A 17225-nucleotide genomic window follows, 5' to 3' on the forward strand; every position below is an offset into this window, starting at 1 on the left:
AGATTTCATGGAGTCATTGGTCTTCCAGACTGCAGCATATCCAGCAATGATTTATGACAGCTCTGGATTCTTCCCCCCTCCCTTAAATGAACCACATTTTTCTTACTGTCTAAGTTGACTGCTGCCTGACTGAATACCCTGTTTTAGTCCTTTGGGGACATATAAGAAGCTCTTTTAAAAATTTCCCCAAATAGTGCTTGGTTTCTGTAGTAGACTTTACACACACACACACACACACACACACACACACACACACACACACACAACACACACACACACACACACACACACACACACATCCTTGTACATATACACATATATGTATGGACAAATGGGTTAATGGGTTAATAGTCTCTGTCTCTGTCTCTGTGTCGGTCCCTCTGTCTATCTCTGTGTCTGTCTCTCTGACAGAGGAGAATACTATCTTTATTCCTACCCTTGGTTATTCAGGGCTGCTCTCGATTTTCAGCGTAGTTCCCTCCAAATAGAGTAAGGACACCCAGTGTGGAGGGAATCCCATCTTGCAGTTCGAATTCTTCCCTGAAACCGCTCCGCTTTCTCTGGCATGTGCCGAAATAAATCTGGAAAGCACCTGGGCCCAGGGAGATTGAAGGGGAGAACAAGGCAGGAGGTAGGAGGAACCAAGGCCAAGTCAGCCTGCCAGACTGAGACAGCACGGGCCACACCATTGATTGAAACACAGAACTTTTCCCATATTCTCCTTTCATTTTGTCCAAAAGGACCCCCAGAGAAAGCCTATGTGTGTACACGGGCCCAGGAAGGGCTGACCTGTTTTCAGGGGCTATCTGGAGGGCTAAGTTTATCTCAGATCTCCAATACTTGTCTTTCCCTCCCTCCTTTTAGGTCACTGGGCATGAATAACCCTGTTCAGATGTCAGAAGTCTATATTATAGGAGCTCAGCCCCTGTGTAGTCAACTGGCGGGACTCTCTCAAGGCCAGAAGAAACTCTGTCATCTCTATCAAGACCACATGCAATATATTGGAGAAGGAGCGAAGACGGGCATTAAGGAGTGCCAGTATCAATTCCGACACCGTCGCTGGAACTGTAGCACTGTAGATAACACCTCCGTTTTTGGAAGGGTCATGCAGATAGGTAGGAAATCAATTTTCATTCTCTCTCCCCCTTCATTTTTTGCAAATATACAATTATTTCGATTTACTCCCAGGCCTGCCTCCTGTTCTCCTCTGATTGCACAATATGGTTTTCGATCTTTTTATTTCTGTTGTTATTGCCGGCAGTGCCAGCGTTATATTACTAATAACAGTAATTCAGGCTGGTTGAGTTTGCCAGCAATTTTTCTTTTTGCTTGGTCTTCTCGATATAGCAATGTTCTGGATCTCAGAGTTCTTTCGAACGGAACGATCCAGCTTCTTTTCGCTTTCCCAAAAGTGGACGGCAAGGATGCTGGCATTTGGGGGGGGGGTGTTGGGATTCCAAAACATTTGCGGTTTTCAGAAGTTGCCTAGCTTCTGAAACAATTAACATCACCCCAGTGGCAAGCTGAAAGCTTTTGATTTAAGAGTGCTTTGTTTTAGAGCAAAAGAAAAGAAATATCTGGTATATAGAGAGTTTTCCTGTAACTGGCATGTGAAGGAAACTTAGGTGGGGTCATTGGTGAGGGGATCTTCAGTTAAAAGGGAATTTCTCTTTGTTCTTTTGCTACTTGTTGGAAAAGGGCACGGGCAGCATCTTAACTGAGAATTTCAGGTTCGGAAATAAAGATCGCTGCTGCTTAAAGTTCCAGTCTGTGATCTCAAACAACCTGTTATAGGGGACTTAACCTTTCAAAGTAGTAGGAATGGTATTAAATGGGATCAAAGGTAAAGGTCTTAAAAAATCAATTAGATTCAGTTTGGTTTGATGGGGGGCACTAGCAAATCTGGTTCTGTGCTTATTCTTGAGTATAAATATCCTTGAGGTCTCTTTATTTTTATTCCAACAAATCCTTGAAATGACTATAAGTGTAATTTCCAAAAGATGTAATTTATCAAAGCAATTAATTAGTCTGTCCCTCTGACTCCCTGAGGAAAATGTGGCTTCGGATCCATCAAGGATGGCAAGAATACGTTAAGAAATTTGAAAAATTCATTCGCTGAGAACAAAAAACCCAGGCTAAAACCCAGGCTGGCACTGGACATCGTGTTTGCCAGCTTCCTAGACTAAAATAATACATAACTGGAAGCCATTCTTCTAATTGAATGGAAAAATAGCCTGTATTTTCAGCCCACAAAGTTTTGTAGGATTTTAGCCATTCTGTTAGTGATTAAAATGGAAACGAATGTATTTATAAGGGTCTCGGTCTCAGAGCTAAGCTTTAGGAGTACCGAGTCAGTGGGCCGTGGCATATGGGCTATCCCAGAATGTGTCTTTGCTCATATGGTGAAGGCTGTTCAGGCCACATGAGGTGGTGTGGGACAAACCAGGTGTCAGCGGTATGGTGCTTTGTGATTTGTGGGTGTTTGAATGTCTTTGGTTCTTCGAGATAGCACAGAACTGGCCTGTTCTCCAATCCGAGAATGTACACTCTTGTTATAGTCTTCAGTAATATATGTTGGCGTATGTCCTATGGTAATGAGAGTACTGGGGGTGTTTGGGGGGAATGGGCGGTAATGGGGGCAGATCCTCGGGGTAGTCACTCCAATAGTGCCTTTGTTTCCAGGCCCCATTCATGAGTGTCTTCCATCCATGGAACACCCCATACCACAGACTTCAGAAAAAGCTATCATTTACTAAGTGAATTTGAGGTCTGAAGGCAAACCTATTGCAAGTGTGGTCCAGGAGCCAAGAACCACCTTCCTCGGGGACAAGTGAAGGCTTTGCACCAGAGCATAATTTAATTGTCCCTTGACAGCATTTCCTGGTGCCTGACTCCTGTTTGGGTTCATGGGAAGTGGGTGGGTTGATGGGGAGGAGTGTGTCCAGACTCCCTGGAGAGGACTCTCTCCTTGATCATATCTTTGAGTCAGCTGATATCCTGGACCGATGAGAGAGTATGCAGAAGCTTTTCCCGCCAAATTATTGATCAATGACTTCAGCAAGTTTCAGGAAAGCATCAGCTTCTCTAAGTAAGGAGCAGCCAACCCATCAGCCATCCGAATGAGCAAGGTTGGGGGGCGGGGGGGAGGACTCATTATTTTGGGTTGAACAAGAGGAAGCGGGGTGGGGGAAAAGAGTAAGTATATTAGACCCTAAAGCAAAAGACTTCTGGATAAATAAGACCTAGGGGGATTCCTCCTCCCCCATCTTGACAGGAGTGAGAAAGTTATTTAGTTTGGATTTATCCACAGTAAAGGTTTGTTTCAGGAGAATACATTCAGGGAGAAGGCAGACCATCTGTTGGTGAAAATGGAAAGAGAGAGACAGAAACAGAGAGGCAGAGATGGGGGAAAAAGAGACAGAGACACACACACACATATACAGACAGAGAAAGTGTGTATGGAAAGATAAAGAGACAGAAACAGGAGGAGAAAGAGATACAGACAGACATATACACACTGAAGAAAGTATGTGTGGAAAGACTGAGACAGAAATAGAGAGACAGAGACAGGGAGAAAAAGAGACAGAGACACATACAGAGAGACAGACAGAGAAAGTGTGTGTGGAAAGATGAGAGAGAGAGAGAGAGAGAGAGAGAGAGAGAGAGAGAGAGAGAGAGAGAGAGAGAGAGAGAGAGACAGAGACAGAGAGAGAGACAGAGAGAGAGAGAGAGAGAGAGAGAGAGAGAGAGACAGAGAGAGAGAGAGAGAGACAGAGAGAGAGACACACACACACAGAGAGAGAGAGAGAGAGAGAGAGAGAGAGAGAGAGAGAGAGAGCGCAGAAAGACACACACAGAGACAGACAAGAGAATATGTGTGGAAAGACAAAGAGACAGAAACAGAGAGACAGAGACAGGAGGAGAAAGAGACAGACAGACACACACACAAACTGAAAAAGAATATATGTGGAAAGACAGAGACGGGGAAAAAGACACACACACATACACACACACACACACACTGAAAGAGAGAGTGTGTGGAAAGACAGAGACAGAGATGGAGAAGAGAGAGACAGAGAGACAGAAACAGAAGGAGAAAGAGACAGACAGTGTGTATTTGCACACATGTGTGTGCATACTGCTTGCACTCATGGAAGCCTAATACATCAGGGAAGTTGTTCAGAAACAATTAATCCATGTGAAAATCTGACCTTATAATAGGACCAGTGTCAAGAAGGCTTAGGGTGATACGCCTGACCCCTGTCCTCTTTAACGGAGCCACTTCATTTTTCTTACGTGTCAATGCTTTCGAGACACTTTGTAAAACAGGGTTCATTAAGACTCTTATTCATCCAAAAAAAAAAAAAGAGAGAGAGAGAGTTCCTCATTTTTCATTAAGTAGTCATCTCCCCCCACCTTTCCAGCCCTTGCTTTTTTTGTTTGCACCGAGGGCAAAGATGTTTTCAGAAGGCAGCATCATTTAGGGAGACTGGAAGATTTCACACAGAAGAATTCTCAATCAGATCAGCGATATTACGGAATAAATGAAAGAGGGAACCGATTGTATTGAGCTAAAAAGGCACATTTTCCAAAGGATAATATTTCTTTTAGGAACTAATTTGCTTCTAGGTTTCTCTGCCCCTGTCTTTTCTTGTATTTTGAGGAAAATGTAAAATTTTAAGAAGAGAGATTCTCTTTTTATACCATAAAAATTTCAGTCAGTTTCTTCTTTCTAACTTGGAAAAATATATATATATACATAGATAGATAGATAGATAGATAGATAGATAGATAGATAGATAGATAAACACACATGTGTACATATATGTACCTGTGTGTATGTATGTGAGCATATACAGAGAGACAGAGAGAGACCTTAGATCTCCTCTATACTAGGGTTTTTGTTTGCTTTTTTCCCCCTTTTTGGGGGGTCTTTCACCCTTAGGGCAGCCCTTTGACGAAGCCTGTGGACTTCTAATCTTATTAAATATTTAAAATAAATTATATAAGATTACCAGGGAAACCAATTGTATGGAAATTTCATTATTTTATAACATTCTCGGTTTCTAGGTTAAGAAACTGTAATCTAGTTTAGCCTCTTCCATTTACAGATGAGGAAAATGCGATTATGAAAGAGATAAAGTGACTACCCAGTAGCCAGTAATTGCTAGATGTGAGATTTGAGGGTGCATCTTTCATACTTAAAGTCAAGAACTCTATGCCATGCTGTTGCAAGTGATCACTCGCACGCGCGCGCGCACGTGTGTGTATCTGTGTGTGTGTGTGTGTGTGTGTGTGTGTTTTATTGGTTAGAAAAGAGTTGTGACTTCATCCTTCTAAGGGATTCCTAGTCCCCAAGGACTCTTCCTACCTGTGGAGATTAGCAGCTCCCTTGTGAGTTGTGGGCTTAAAACACTTGTCTGGAACACAAAGTTTGGAATTCTCCAAGATCAAACCACAAATGGATGTCAGGCAAGATGTGACCCTGATCTCCCGGGCCCCATTGCTTCACAGATACACAAGGCAGTGTGTAGTATATAACTATAAGTACATATCCACGTAAATACATACAGGGATTTTTAAGTGGATATGAGAATAGGCGTGTATATGTGTTTTACTTTGTAGAAGCCTTTTATGTCCTTTATAGAATATGGTCTTGTTTTTTCGCTTCATATTGACTTTATTTTTTCACCCCGGCCCCAACTAATTCAAGATTTTTAATCGTGGATTTTTCCCATCTGAAGAACAGAAATCCAATACCTAGTCTTATTTCTGCTTTCTTTTTCTTGCCTACTCCCATCCCAAGTTCAAGTTCAAGGTAGATATGACGTTCTCCCCCCCCCCCCCAGTCACTCATTTGGATTCTGCTCCTCCATGGCAGGAAATGCCAACCACGGGCTCACTCCCCGAGTTATTTATTTTCTAAATGTGCGAGGGAGGTTCTGGCTGCAAATCGGAACTCTCACCATTCCTAGAAAAGGGAATTAAGGCTGTGTTGAAGAGAGGTCCAAGAAGAGGGGAGCCGCCTGCTGTTTGGATTTGGGACCAAGGGGATGATCAAAGCTGGTTCAGCTGCACTTTGAGGGGACCCCAGAACTAGCTCTCGGAGTTGGGTGGAGGACCACACAATCCTGCCCTTTCCACTCACTTGCCGGTGGCTATTTTAGGACCGTCGAGTCCAATCTTGCATTTTACAGATGAAGAGACAGAGGCCCTCCCAGAGTTCTGATCGCCTCTGTGTTTACTTTCTCCTTGCTTACCCCCTCCCTAACTTTATACTTTATACTTAGTGGTTTCTTCTAACACAAGTAAATTTCCCCACAGAGCAGCGGAATTCAAAGGTAGTTTGGGAAAGCCCTTTCCCCCCATCTTTTCAGTTCCTTGCCCACTTTAGGGTTAATCTGGATTTTTATTTTAATATCCAAGGCTGCTGACCATAAAGATTTCCTGCTCTAGAGTGGGGAGAAGGACAAAGGGCTTTTGCTAGATCTTTCCTCTGAATGTTCGTCCCAGGGCCAAACACGGCTGCCGCCTTGTTAACACAGCCGACTGGCTAGCTGTGGGCACCCGCTGAAGCGGGAACAAGGCTTAAATGCACACACGTGAAAAACTGGGAATGGGCAGCCTGTGTTCCCGGCTTTGTGACCTCGGGAATCCACTTAGCCTCTCTAGGGTTCATTGCCCTCATCTGTCAATCGAAGGATGTGGATGGGGGTGGCTCTTAAGCTTCTCTCTATGGTTCTGTGATTTTGGTGGGGGGGGGGTGAGAATTACTCTCTTTTAAGGTTTAGGATCAGCGAGGTTTGTCTTTAATTCTCCAGAAAATCCTTGACAGCCCTTTGGTTGGGGGTGTTAGGAGTCCTTCAGAAAGAGGTCATACAGGGGTTCTATTGAAAATGAGTCAGTAATGTCATTGTTTGGGGGCAAACCAGAAGCGATGGGCAAACCAAGGTTTCCGGGGAAAGGGGCTCTGCTAAAATCTCCCACCCAACAGGGACTTTCAGAAAAGGTACTCGCCTTTTTTTAGGTACTTCTGTTGGTTATTTGAGTCATGGATTTGGAACCAGAAGGAACCACTCACTCAAAGGATGCTGTCTGCGGCCCAGGGCTCTTGTGACCCATTCAGGGGGAGTAGGACCAGCATTTAAATTCAGCTGTTCTGAATTTTGTTTGTGAGGGGTGGGGCAGAAGCAAGCCTCTTTTGGGGAGGATGAGGATGGGAGTTCTTGTTTTCCTGGTGCTCACTGCTCTCTGTTTTGCTTACAGGTAGCAGGGAGACGGCCTTCACCTATGCAGTCAGTGCTGCTGGGGTAGTGAATGCCATGAGCCGGGCCTGCAGGGAAGGGGAACTGTCCACCTGTGGCTGCAGCCGGGCTGCCCGTCCCAAAGACTTGCCTCGAGACTGGCTTTGGGGAGGTTGTGGGGACAACATTGACTATGGGTACCGCTTCGCCAAGGAGTTTGTGGATGCTCGAGAGCGGGAGAGAATCCATTCCAAAGGCTCCTACGAGAGCGCCCGAACCCTAATGAACCTGCACAACAATGAAGCTGGGAGGAGGGTGAGTGTCCCACAGCAGATTGAGCCCAGCACTTCCCCCCGGGTGCCCACCTCCCACTCCTGTGAAGCGAGTCCTGGGGGCCCACACCTTGACGGCCCTCCAAGCTTCACCAGAGAGAAGGCAGAGCATGGTGGCTCTGCTGAAGCATGTTGGTTTAGCGAGGAGATGTTTTTCTGGCCTTTTAAATTAGATCCCAGTGAAATCTGCCGGTGAGCTCAGAAATAAAATCCTTAATACCCAACTTTACACTCCTCCCCCCCATGGAAGATTGACATATTTGTGGTTGGCTGGCATTCTGGGAAAGGGTAAGAACTTGCTTGGGACCCTCTTGAAGAAGTAATTTCAGTGGATACCCAGCTGAGAAGGTCTCCTCTCCCCAGGTTTCAGCCTCTGGCTCTTTCCTTGCCTTTGCCCCTCCCCTTCTGAAATTAGATCACTCACCTTAAACTCTGACTTTAAAAAAAAAAAAAAAGGACTTTTTCTAGGAAAACTGCTGGGTTTTCAACAGTTTGGAATTTTATAGGTCTGACAGGCTGGCCAATCATGAGAGACACTCAGGAGGGGAGAGAAAGACTCAAAATGTCCCAGGGAAGAACGTTCTAGCAGGGGGCTATAAACCTCCGCTGCCGCCGCCGACGCCATGCTCCCACTTCTCCCCCTCCTCCTCCCCCAGGCCCCTTGTGAGGATATGAAAAGCTTCTCCACAATATTTAAAGACACCCCCCCTTTTTTTCCTGTGGTTAAACACATGGTTTTTTATGGTTTCTTTAAAACGTTTGAATGAAAGGGTGTAAGCTTTTCTTAACACTGGCAACTCAGAAAGCCAGAATCATTATTTTTTCATAGTTGATGCCAGAAACCTTCGCCTGGAGACTTTACACTTCTGTGTTTTGAGGTGAAGAAGGGAGAAAGATAATCATGGAGCTGCGGTGGAGGCCCCCAGAGTTCCTCAGAGAGAGCTTCATTTAGAGATGGGGACGCCGAGGTCCACCGAGGCAGCCCAGGGGGGCAGGAAGGGATCAGGTGGATTTGTGCATGGGCCGGGTGGCCGTTTCCAGTGCGGCTGCAAGGAGCCACAAAGGCCAAAGGAGAGGAGAGAATCGGCCACCTTGAATGCGGTGTCTTCACTCAAGCACGTGGCGGCCACCGCATTGGGTCTATTTTTATCATTAATGGGATCCATGGGGACCTCCCTCGGGGAGCTTGGCAGAGCAAAACCCGAGTCGTGGCCTCTTTGGGGGTTCATTGGGTGGATGCCCCAGTGCCAGCCTCCGGGTGGGCCTATGGTCCTTTCTCCTTTTAAATGACGTGGGAAGCAAAGACTGTCATTTAGGATGGAAACTGCAGCTCCTAGAACACTGCCCAGCCCTCCTAGTGAAGGAGTGAGAACAGACTCTGGGCAGCGGTAAAGGGATCTGGAGAGGGGCCTACCCTGCCGGCCTCGGGGCGGGAGCCTAAGAAGTGCAACCTTTCTATTAGTGAGATTCTCATGGGACCCATGTCCCTAAAGGTCCTTGTTAGGGCCTGCAGACAGGCTGAATACGTGGGACCGTGCCCAGACCCGTGACTGGGAGCAGTGGTGGGGGGTTTAGAGCGTTGATTTTTAGTGGGAAGGGAGGAACATATCCTCCCCATGAGGATTTCCAATCCTGTAGCTCACCTCCTGGTCCTCTGATGGCCCTGGACCCCCATGAAGCGTGTTTGGCTCTAGGGAAGGGGCTAGTTCATCCATTACTCTAGGGGAGCTGGGGAAGAGTTGGGCTTCCAGGAAGGCCGCCTCCCACTCGCAGGGTCTGAAGGTCGAGTCCCCCTCGGGAGCTGCACCTGCAGCCACTGCCAACACCCGCTCACTGTCTCTGTCCCAGCCCAGCATGTAGTAGCTATGGCTCGACCACCCCCACTTTTCTTATGAGTCAGGAAATACGTCCTCAGCTGGTCTCTAAGCAAATGCCCATGTCCTCTGGGGTGGCTGGTATTGTACCCAAAGCACACTGATCCATTGTTGGCTTTTTCCCTCTCTCTCTCTCTCTGCCTGTCTCTGTCTCTGTCTCTGTCTCTGTCTCTGTCTCTCTCTCTCTCTCTCTCTCTCTCTCTCTCTCTCTCTCTCTCTCTCTCGTCTCTTTTTCTTTATCCCTTTCTGTATTTCCCTCTTTTTCTCTTTTCTTTTCTTTCTCTCCCTTTTTCTCTCTCCCTTTTTTATCTCCCTCTCCTTTTGTCCCATGTCTCCCTTTTCTTTCTTCCCCTACTTCTTTCTTTTTTCTCTCTTGGTCTCTGTCTTTGTCTCTGTCTATCTCTCTGTCTCTGTCTCTGTGTGTGTGTCTCTCTGTCTCTGTCTCTCTTGTCTCTCTATTTCTGTCTCTGGATCTCTCTCTGTATCTCTGTTTTTGTCTCTATCTCTGTCTCTCTGTCTCTCTGTCCTTGTCTCTTTCTGTCTGTCTCTCTGTCTCTGTCTCTGTTTCTGTCTCTGTCTCTCTCTCTCTCTGTTTTTGTCTCTATCTCTGTCTCTCTGTCTGTCTGTCTCTCTCCCTCTGTCTCTGTCTGTCTCTGTCTCTCTGTCTCTGTCTTTTGTGTGTCTCTCTGTCTCTGTCTCTCTCTGTCTCTATGTTTCTGTCTCCTCTGTCTCTGTCTCTCTCTCTGTCTCTTTGTCTCTCTCTGTCTCTGTCTCTCTCTTTCTCTGTCTCTCTGTTTCTGTCTCTGTCTCCTCTGTTTCTGTCTCTCTCTCTGTCTCTTTGTCTCTCTGTCTCTGTCTCTGTTTCTGTCTCTGTCTCTCTCTCTCTCTGTTTTTGTCTCTATCTCTGTCTCTCTGTCTGTCTGTCTCTCTCCCTCTGTCTCTGTCTGTCTCTGTCTCTCTCTGTCTTTTGTGTGTCTCTCTGTCTCTGTCTCCTCTGTCTCTGTCTCTCTCTCTGTCTCTTTGTCTCTCTCTGTCTCTGTCTCTCTCTTTCTCTGTCTCTCTGTTTCTGTCTCTGTCTCCTCTGTCTCTGTCTCTCTCTCTGTCTCTTTGTCTCTCTCTGTCTCTGTCTTTTGTGTCTCTGTCTGTCTCTGTCTCTGTCTCTCTGTCTCTCTTGTTTCTCTGTTCCCAGACGGTCTATAACCTGGCAGACGTGGCCTGCAAGTGCCACGGAGTGTCGGGGTCGTGCAGCCTGAAGACCTGCTGGTTGCAGCTCGCCGACTTCCGCAAAGTGGGGGACGCCCTGAAGGAGAAGTACGACAGCGCGGCCGCCATGAAGCTGAACAGCCGGGGCAAGCTGGTGCAGGTGAACAGCCGCTTCAACACGCCCACCACGCAGGACCTGGTCTACATCGACCCGAGCCCGGACTACTGCGTGCGCAACGAGAGCACGGGCTCGCTGGGCACGCAGGGCCGGCTGTGCAATAAGACCTCGGAAGGCATGGACGGCTGCGAGCTCATGTGCTGCGGCCGGGGCTACGACCAGTTCAAGACGGTGCAGACGGAGCGCTGCCACTGCAAATTCCACTGGTGCTGTTATGTCAAATGCAAGAAGTGCACTGAGATCGTGGACCAGTTTGTGTGCAAATAGCAGGGCTGCTGCCTCCGGCAGGGGGCGCCCTCTCCACCCCGGGACTATCTCACCTTATTTATAGAGCGCTCAATGATGTCCCCCTCCCCGCACACTCCCGCCCCCGGTTGCAAATAGAAGCAACTAGAACCGTTTTCTGCTCCCATCCCAGAACTATGTGGTTTATTATTGTTATTATTATTGTTATTGTTATTATTATTATTTGGCAAAAAATTGGGGGGAGACGGAGAAAATATTTATTATATGGGGAAAAGTTGGAAATGAGACTCCGAGAGCCTGGAACGCGAGGACATCGAATCCTGACGGGCCGGAGCTCCGGAGAGCAGGAAAGGACCGGCCGCCTTGTCTCCCTCCTTTGTCCGGAGCCTCTGGGATCCATTTCCAGCTTAGCATCCTCGGCCGCACCGAGCCGGGCCGGGAGAGCTCCCTGAGGAGCCCGCGCGGCTCTCGGCCGGTGGGGGCCTGAGGAAGGTGAGCTCGCTAGGGTGTCGGGCTCCTTGGAAAGGGGAGTCTGGGGGAACAAGGTGAATGATGGGTATTCTCCACCTGCCACTGAACCTCTCTGCCCTCACAGTGAAGCCTAGAGAAAGGCGAGAGGGAGAGGGATCTGAGTAAATGTTTTGAAGATCAGGGCAACAGTCCGACCCCCTGTGACTGGATCTGGGGGTGAGATTGGGGGAGACCTCCAGCCTGAGAGAGTCTCTCCAAGGGCATCTCCTCCCCTCCTCCTTTTTTCTTTGTCCGAATTTAAAGGAAAACTCAAGCGTTTCCCTTAGAAGCGCCGTGACCCAGGGACAGGAGTCAGGATCAGGGAGTTCCTCCGGCCCAGCCTGTCACAAGGCCTCTGTCTCAGCCCCGGCCAGAAAGAGGCATTTCCGAAAACTGATCCCCGCCCTGCCCCGGTGCTCCCCACAGCGCATTTCCCCTGTGATCTCTACAAGCCGAAGTGGATCCCGGGAGCACCTCCTGAGAACTTGGATTTTCTGTAAAGTCTCCCTGGAGGAGCCGAGGGCTTCATATCCAAATGACTTTTATTGACTCATTCTCTTCAAGGAGGTGGGCAGCAAAGCGAGTCATGAGGCTGGGTGCTGGTTCTTACCTCTTGTAACCACCTGCAGGGAGTCAGTCAGACAGGTGCTCCCAGAGCTAGAAGGGGCTTGGTGGGGGTCTTGGGGAGCCGGGGGCTCCGATGGGGCCTGAGACTCAAAGTTTTTTGTACATAATATATATAAATATATAAATATACATATATAAATATAAATATATCCTAACACAGCCAGCGGTCTGAACCTTTACAGCTTACTATGGGGCTACTTGGCTATTTGGGGCGGCAGAGGCCTCTTTAGGACAAGGTTTTCCTGGGAAAGGTTTTCTGAGTGGGGTCAGAGCTGTGACAATGTCCCACCAAGGCGGTTCCCCTGGGGTCCGGGGCTTTGGAGGAGGTACGATTTCCGAATAGTTTCCTTGGTTTGAAGACATCTTTTCCATTCCTTCTTATTCTGTTCCTGTTTCCTTTCAATCTCCTGAGAGGGCATTACTGAAAAGGAGGAAGAGAGCCGCGTTTGCAGCATTCTCAATTCATCCCTTTTATTTGTGTTTTCTATAAATGGGAATCTGAACTTTTTGTCCTTGAAAATTGACCAAAAATAATAACTACAAACCCCGTTCGGCTCGCAGCATGTCTGTTGTTTTCTGAGACACCTCTTTCAACCCAAATCCCACCAAATCTGGCCTGCAGTATTTAGTCTGTAATACCCTCCTCCGACAGTCTTCTTAGGTCCAGGGCAGGAGGATTCCCATGTTTTTCCCATCATTACTCAGCTCCTTAAACCCGATTTCCTCCTTTTTAACTTATTGTACAAGGACGTAAATTCACCCTTCATTGCTGGAGGTTACTAACAGAATATCTTAAAGTAGAAAAACACCAATTTGTTGAAGATATCACCTTTGGGGTATTTTCTACCAAAAAATAAGAAGGATTTTTTTTCCTCCTTTGATAAAAAATTGAGTGATCATATTTTTGAGTAGAGCCAAGTTGAACAATCCTAGCCACTAAGCTATATTTAATGTAATATATTTTACTGGTCTTTTAGATATTCTGTAAATCTTCTCTTCCTTCTCCTTTCTTCTGTACATTTAATGTACATATTTCTGCCTTCTGTGATTTGTAAATTTCACTGATCTAAGGTACAAGCAATGAAAGGCTCCTTCGGTGATAAAAGATAAGACTATAAAATAAAAGCATTGGTTGTATATCGGTAAGTGGTTTTAATTGTCCTTTAGATTATGTCTAGGAAGGTTATCAGAACAGAGGAACAGGTTAGGTTATTGAAATGTTTCTTTTTTTTAATAAGAAAGTGGAAAATTTAGGCTAAATCAAAATTATTTTGAGGTTGATAGATAATAGTAAATGAAACTTAGCTAAGAGGGAACCGTCTCTTCCTATGTTATAAATGGACCTCCCAAACCCCACACAGATGGTCCAAAGCTGGTAGCATTCTTTGAGCACCACAAGGATCCTGTCATTGTCTCCGAGCAGGGCGGGGATTTGCAACGGCTCTTAGAGGGACTGAAGGGCAGCAAGAAAGATGCTTTTTTTTTTCTTTTACCAGATTCGTAGTCCCCCCCCCAAAAAAAAAATATATCTCAGTGGTTTCCATTGAAACTGTGGGACTTCTTTATTAGACGTTGGCTGCGCGCTGTGGGACTGGCCGACAGTACCCCTTGAAAGAAAGCTTGACAAAAAGCTGAATTCAGGCCCTGGAGGGCAAGAATTCATTGGCAGCGAAGGGTTCATATATTTTTTTTTAAGGACATGCAATTAACATAAGCATATGTACTTTTGAGAAATCTTAAATCTATACCAGGCTGGAGAGAGATTGATAAATCAGTCTTTTATTTTATTTTTTTTAAAGGATAACCTTGTAACATATTGAAACCTTTCAAAGATGCCAAGAATGCATTATTCCACAGAAAAACAGTAGACCAACATATAGAGTGTTTAAAATAGCAGCATTTCTGGGCAAATGTAAACGCTTGTGGTTCTATTACTCACATCTGTTTCAGTTTTCCTTCATTTGTATATTGACCAGTATTCGTTATTGCAAAAACATAGCCTCTATTTAGGAGAGTCAGCAATTTTCATATATGTGTGTGCATATGTATGTATCCATCCATCCATCCATATGTGCACATATATTTATATATGTGTAGATATACGTACATATATATCCATACTGGAGTATATTCGAGTCCTTCCCAGTACAAGAAAATGAACAAAACATTTATATATCGCACCAGCCAAACAGGGCCAGCTTCAAAAATAGTCATTATGTGCTCAAGGAGAAAGGGAGGCTGTTTAAGTTCCTGAGAAGTTTATCTGTTCAGTTCTGTAAACTGCTGCTGTTGATACCCCTAGCCTGGCACCAGAATGTGTGGGCAGAATCCAGCCAACCCCTTGATTTTATGTGGTGCTGCCAATTCTGGTTCCCAAGCCAGTTGTGCAAAAAAAAACATTTCTTGGAGCTTCTGGTATTGCCAAAGACCCAAGACCACTGAAGAATCTTGAAAGAGTGAACTCCAGTGGAGCAAGAGACTTGTGTCGGAGGGGATTGGTTTCCTGTGCTTTGCGGCTGATAGCAAAAGGTAGTGATTGGAGAAAACAGGCCCCCTCCCCCAAAGTTGGTGGTACATAATATAAAACATACATATATATTATATATTATATATATATAACTTGAAGCATATATGTAATGCAAATAAGCACCAAAGCACATGTCTAAAATATTGCATTGTCACTGTAAAATATACATTTAAAAATATTTATTAAAAAGAAATTTATTCTAGTCTCCCCCCTCCTGCATGAAACGGCGAAAAATAGATGCGATCCTTTTGAAAGCAAGATGAGGAAAGGAACTATATTACTTTGGATTCAGTGTCTTTGGCAGAGGATAGAGAGTTTAAAGGTTTTATTTTTATTAAGGATTTCTTTGTTCCTCCGTGAATTCAAGTTCCAAATGGGAATATAGAATAGGTTGATGATATTTTGCTTTAAGAGAATATTTGCATGTCAGTCACCTTTAACGGGGGAGGAAACCATAATCGTGGGATCTGGAGCAAGGAATAGATGTGACTTCTCTAATGGTGTATTCATGGGAATCTAAGAGTAGATTAAAATGTCATCGGTTTCAAAAGCAGAGTTTTTAAACAAAAGGAGAAAAGCAGCATCTTAAATCGTTTCAAATGCAGTGTAAAATTTGCTGGGATAGATATGAGATAAAGATTATTTATTTTTGTTCATATCATGTACCTTTTCTATTAAAATCATTTGATAAAATATAGTGCAGTTGTGTGTGTGCTTAGCTGGAAGACCTTGATCCCAAGCTTCAGGTTCACAAGGGTCAAGGAGAGAGATGATGTACATGACAGCTGGAAATCTAAGTCAAGGACGCCTATTTTGCATAACAATGCATATCTTTTCCCTATTGTTGATCACTGGATTTTGATTTATTTACCACCAAGTGCTAGATTTAGAAGTGAAAGGAGCCTCTGGGATAGTCTGGACTAAAGCTTACTTCTCAGAGGGGGAAAAGAAAGTTAGACTCAGTTACTTTGCAAGGTCATACTGGTGGGCAACCACAGCTAGAATCCAAACCCCAATTTTCCACTCTAATGCTCATTCCACTGTGGACAGGCTCCTAATAATATAGCAACTCCTTTCCAACAGATTCAAAGAAGAGTCATGTAAGAACTAGTTGGGTTACTGCAAAATCAGAGTGGGAAAGGGGGACCTAGTTCCTGGAGAACACAAAACAGCATTTGATGGGGGCAGATTGCTCCACGGAGTCCTTCTATTGTCTTAGGAAGTCCCAGAGGGTCTCTGAGCCAGGGCTCAATGGCAACCTAAGCTTCTTAGCAAATCATATTCCCTCACCTCCCCCTCTAGCCGATTATTATTGGTTGAGTTGAGACTTTAGTTCATTTTTTTTTTTACTTCTTTAATCAAACTAAGTAATATCTATGTTGCCCAGAATTATCCTATCTGAAAAAAGGAAAAAATAAATTCTTTATTTAATTTGAGATGGCTAGCTACATAAGAGATAATGTAGAAATCACTGTAGAGAAGATGTGTATTTAATTCAGAAAACCAATACTGTTAACTTGTTGAATTATTAAAATGCATGTGCATTACATTAGTGGGAGAAAAGGGGGAGGAAAGGAGAGAGAGAACACTGTGAAGAAGGGCTTGGCTTCAAATCTCACCTCTGTTATTTACAGGCTGAGCCTCTGGAGGTTCCTCAAGCACTCTGAGCCTCAGAGTCTTTAATTGTAAATGAGAAAGGGTTTTGTGACCTCCATGAACCAATGACCAATGACCAGCCAGAGTGCTCTGTACATGTACATTTGGTCTTTGAAGGACATTACCAGCCCATTGGAGCTGCGCTCTCTCAAGTAGAATTTGAATTCTCAATAATTCAGCTGAAGAAAGTACCGTTGTCAGGTATTTTATCCTGTGGGGTGATTCTCAGAATCTCCCTGAGATAACTCAAATGCAAGTGAGTCGGTTTCCTGGCAGGGCACTCGTAGATTGTCTAGGTTTCACATGCACACAGCAATGAAGTCAGCACAATGCTCTGTAAACCTTCAGTTTGGTGAGCAGCCTAAATCTTTCCTTCCGTGCTTTCCTTCATAGCCTCCCAAACACTGAACTAACTCTGGTGATACATATCAATCTCATTTGCTATGTGGATACTAAGTACACTGCCAAGGGAAGTACACTTATCCACAGCACTCAAAATTTCTCCCTTTGTTATAATTGATGATTCCCCATAGAGATGGAATGGCGCTGGCCGGTGTAGAACTTCTGCTTTCTTGGTGTTAAGTATTAGGCCAAAATTAACACAAGGTACAGAGAATAAATCTCTACACTGTTGCATCTCAGTCTCAGAGGCTACATGGAATACATGATCACCTGGGAATAAAAAGTCATACACCAACTCTCCCTCCACTTTCGTCTTGGCTTATAGCTTTTGCAAGTAAATAGTTTACATCAGTGGGGTTGCTTATCTTGGTGATTTGCTCATTCTCATTGAAGGCATCTGACAATAGTGCTGAAAACATCAAGCTA

General features: G+C 45.1%; 1 protein-coding gene across 1 annotated transcript in view; it reads left to right on the forward strand.

Moving 5' to 3' along the window:
• WNT5A (Wnt family member 5A) overlaps window positions 1-15434 on the forward strand; it is a 16926-nt gene extending 1492 nt beyond the window's left edge. Inside the window, 3 exon segments of the mRNA XM_074284450.1 lie at window positions 865-1115; window positions 7267-7559; window positions 10640-15434. Of these exon segments, the coding sequence (XP_074140551.1) occupies window positions 865-1115; window positions 7267-7559; window positions 10640-11098 (1003 nt within the window). The 3' untranslated portion in view covers window positions 11099-15434.
• The last annotated feature ends 1791 nt before the right edge of the window (window positions 15435-17225 follow it).

The sequence above is a fragment of the Sminthopsis crassicaudata genome, chromosome 1 (genome assembly GCF_048593235.1).
Source record: "Sminthopsis crassicaudata isolate SCR6 chromosome 1, ASM4859323v1, whole genome shotgun sequence".
Lineage (NCBI taxonomy): Eukaryota > Metazoa > Chordata > Mammalia > Dasyuromorphia > Dasyuridae > Sminthopsis > Sminthopsis crassicaudata.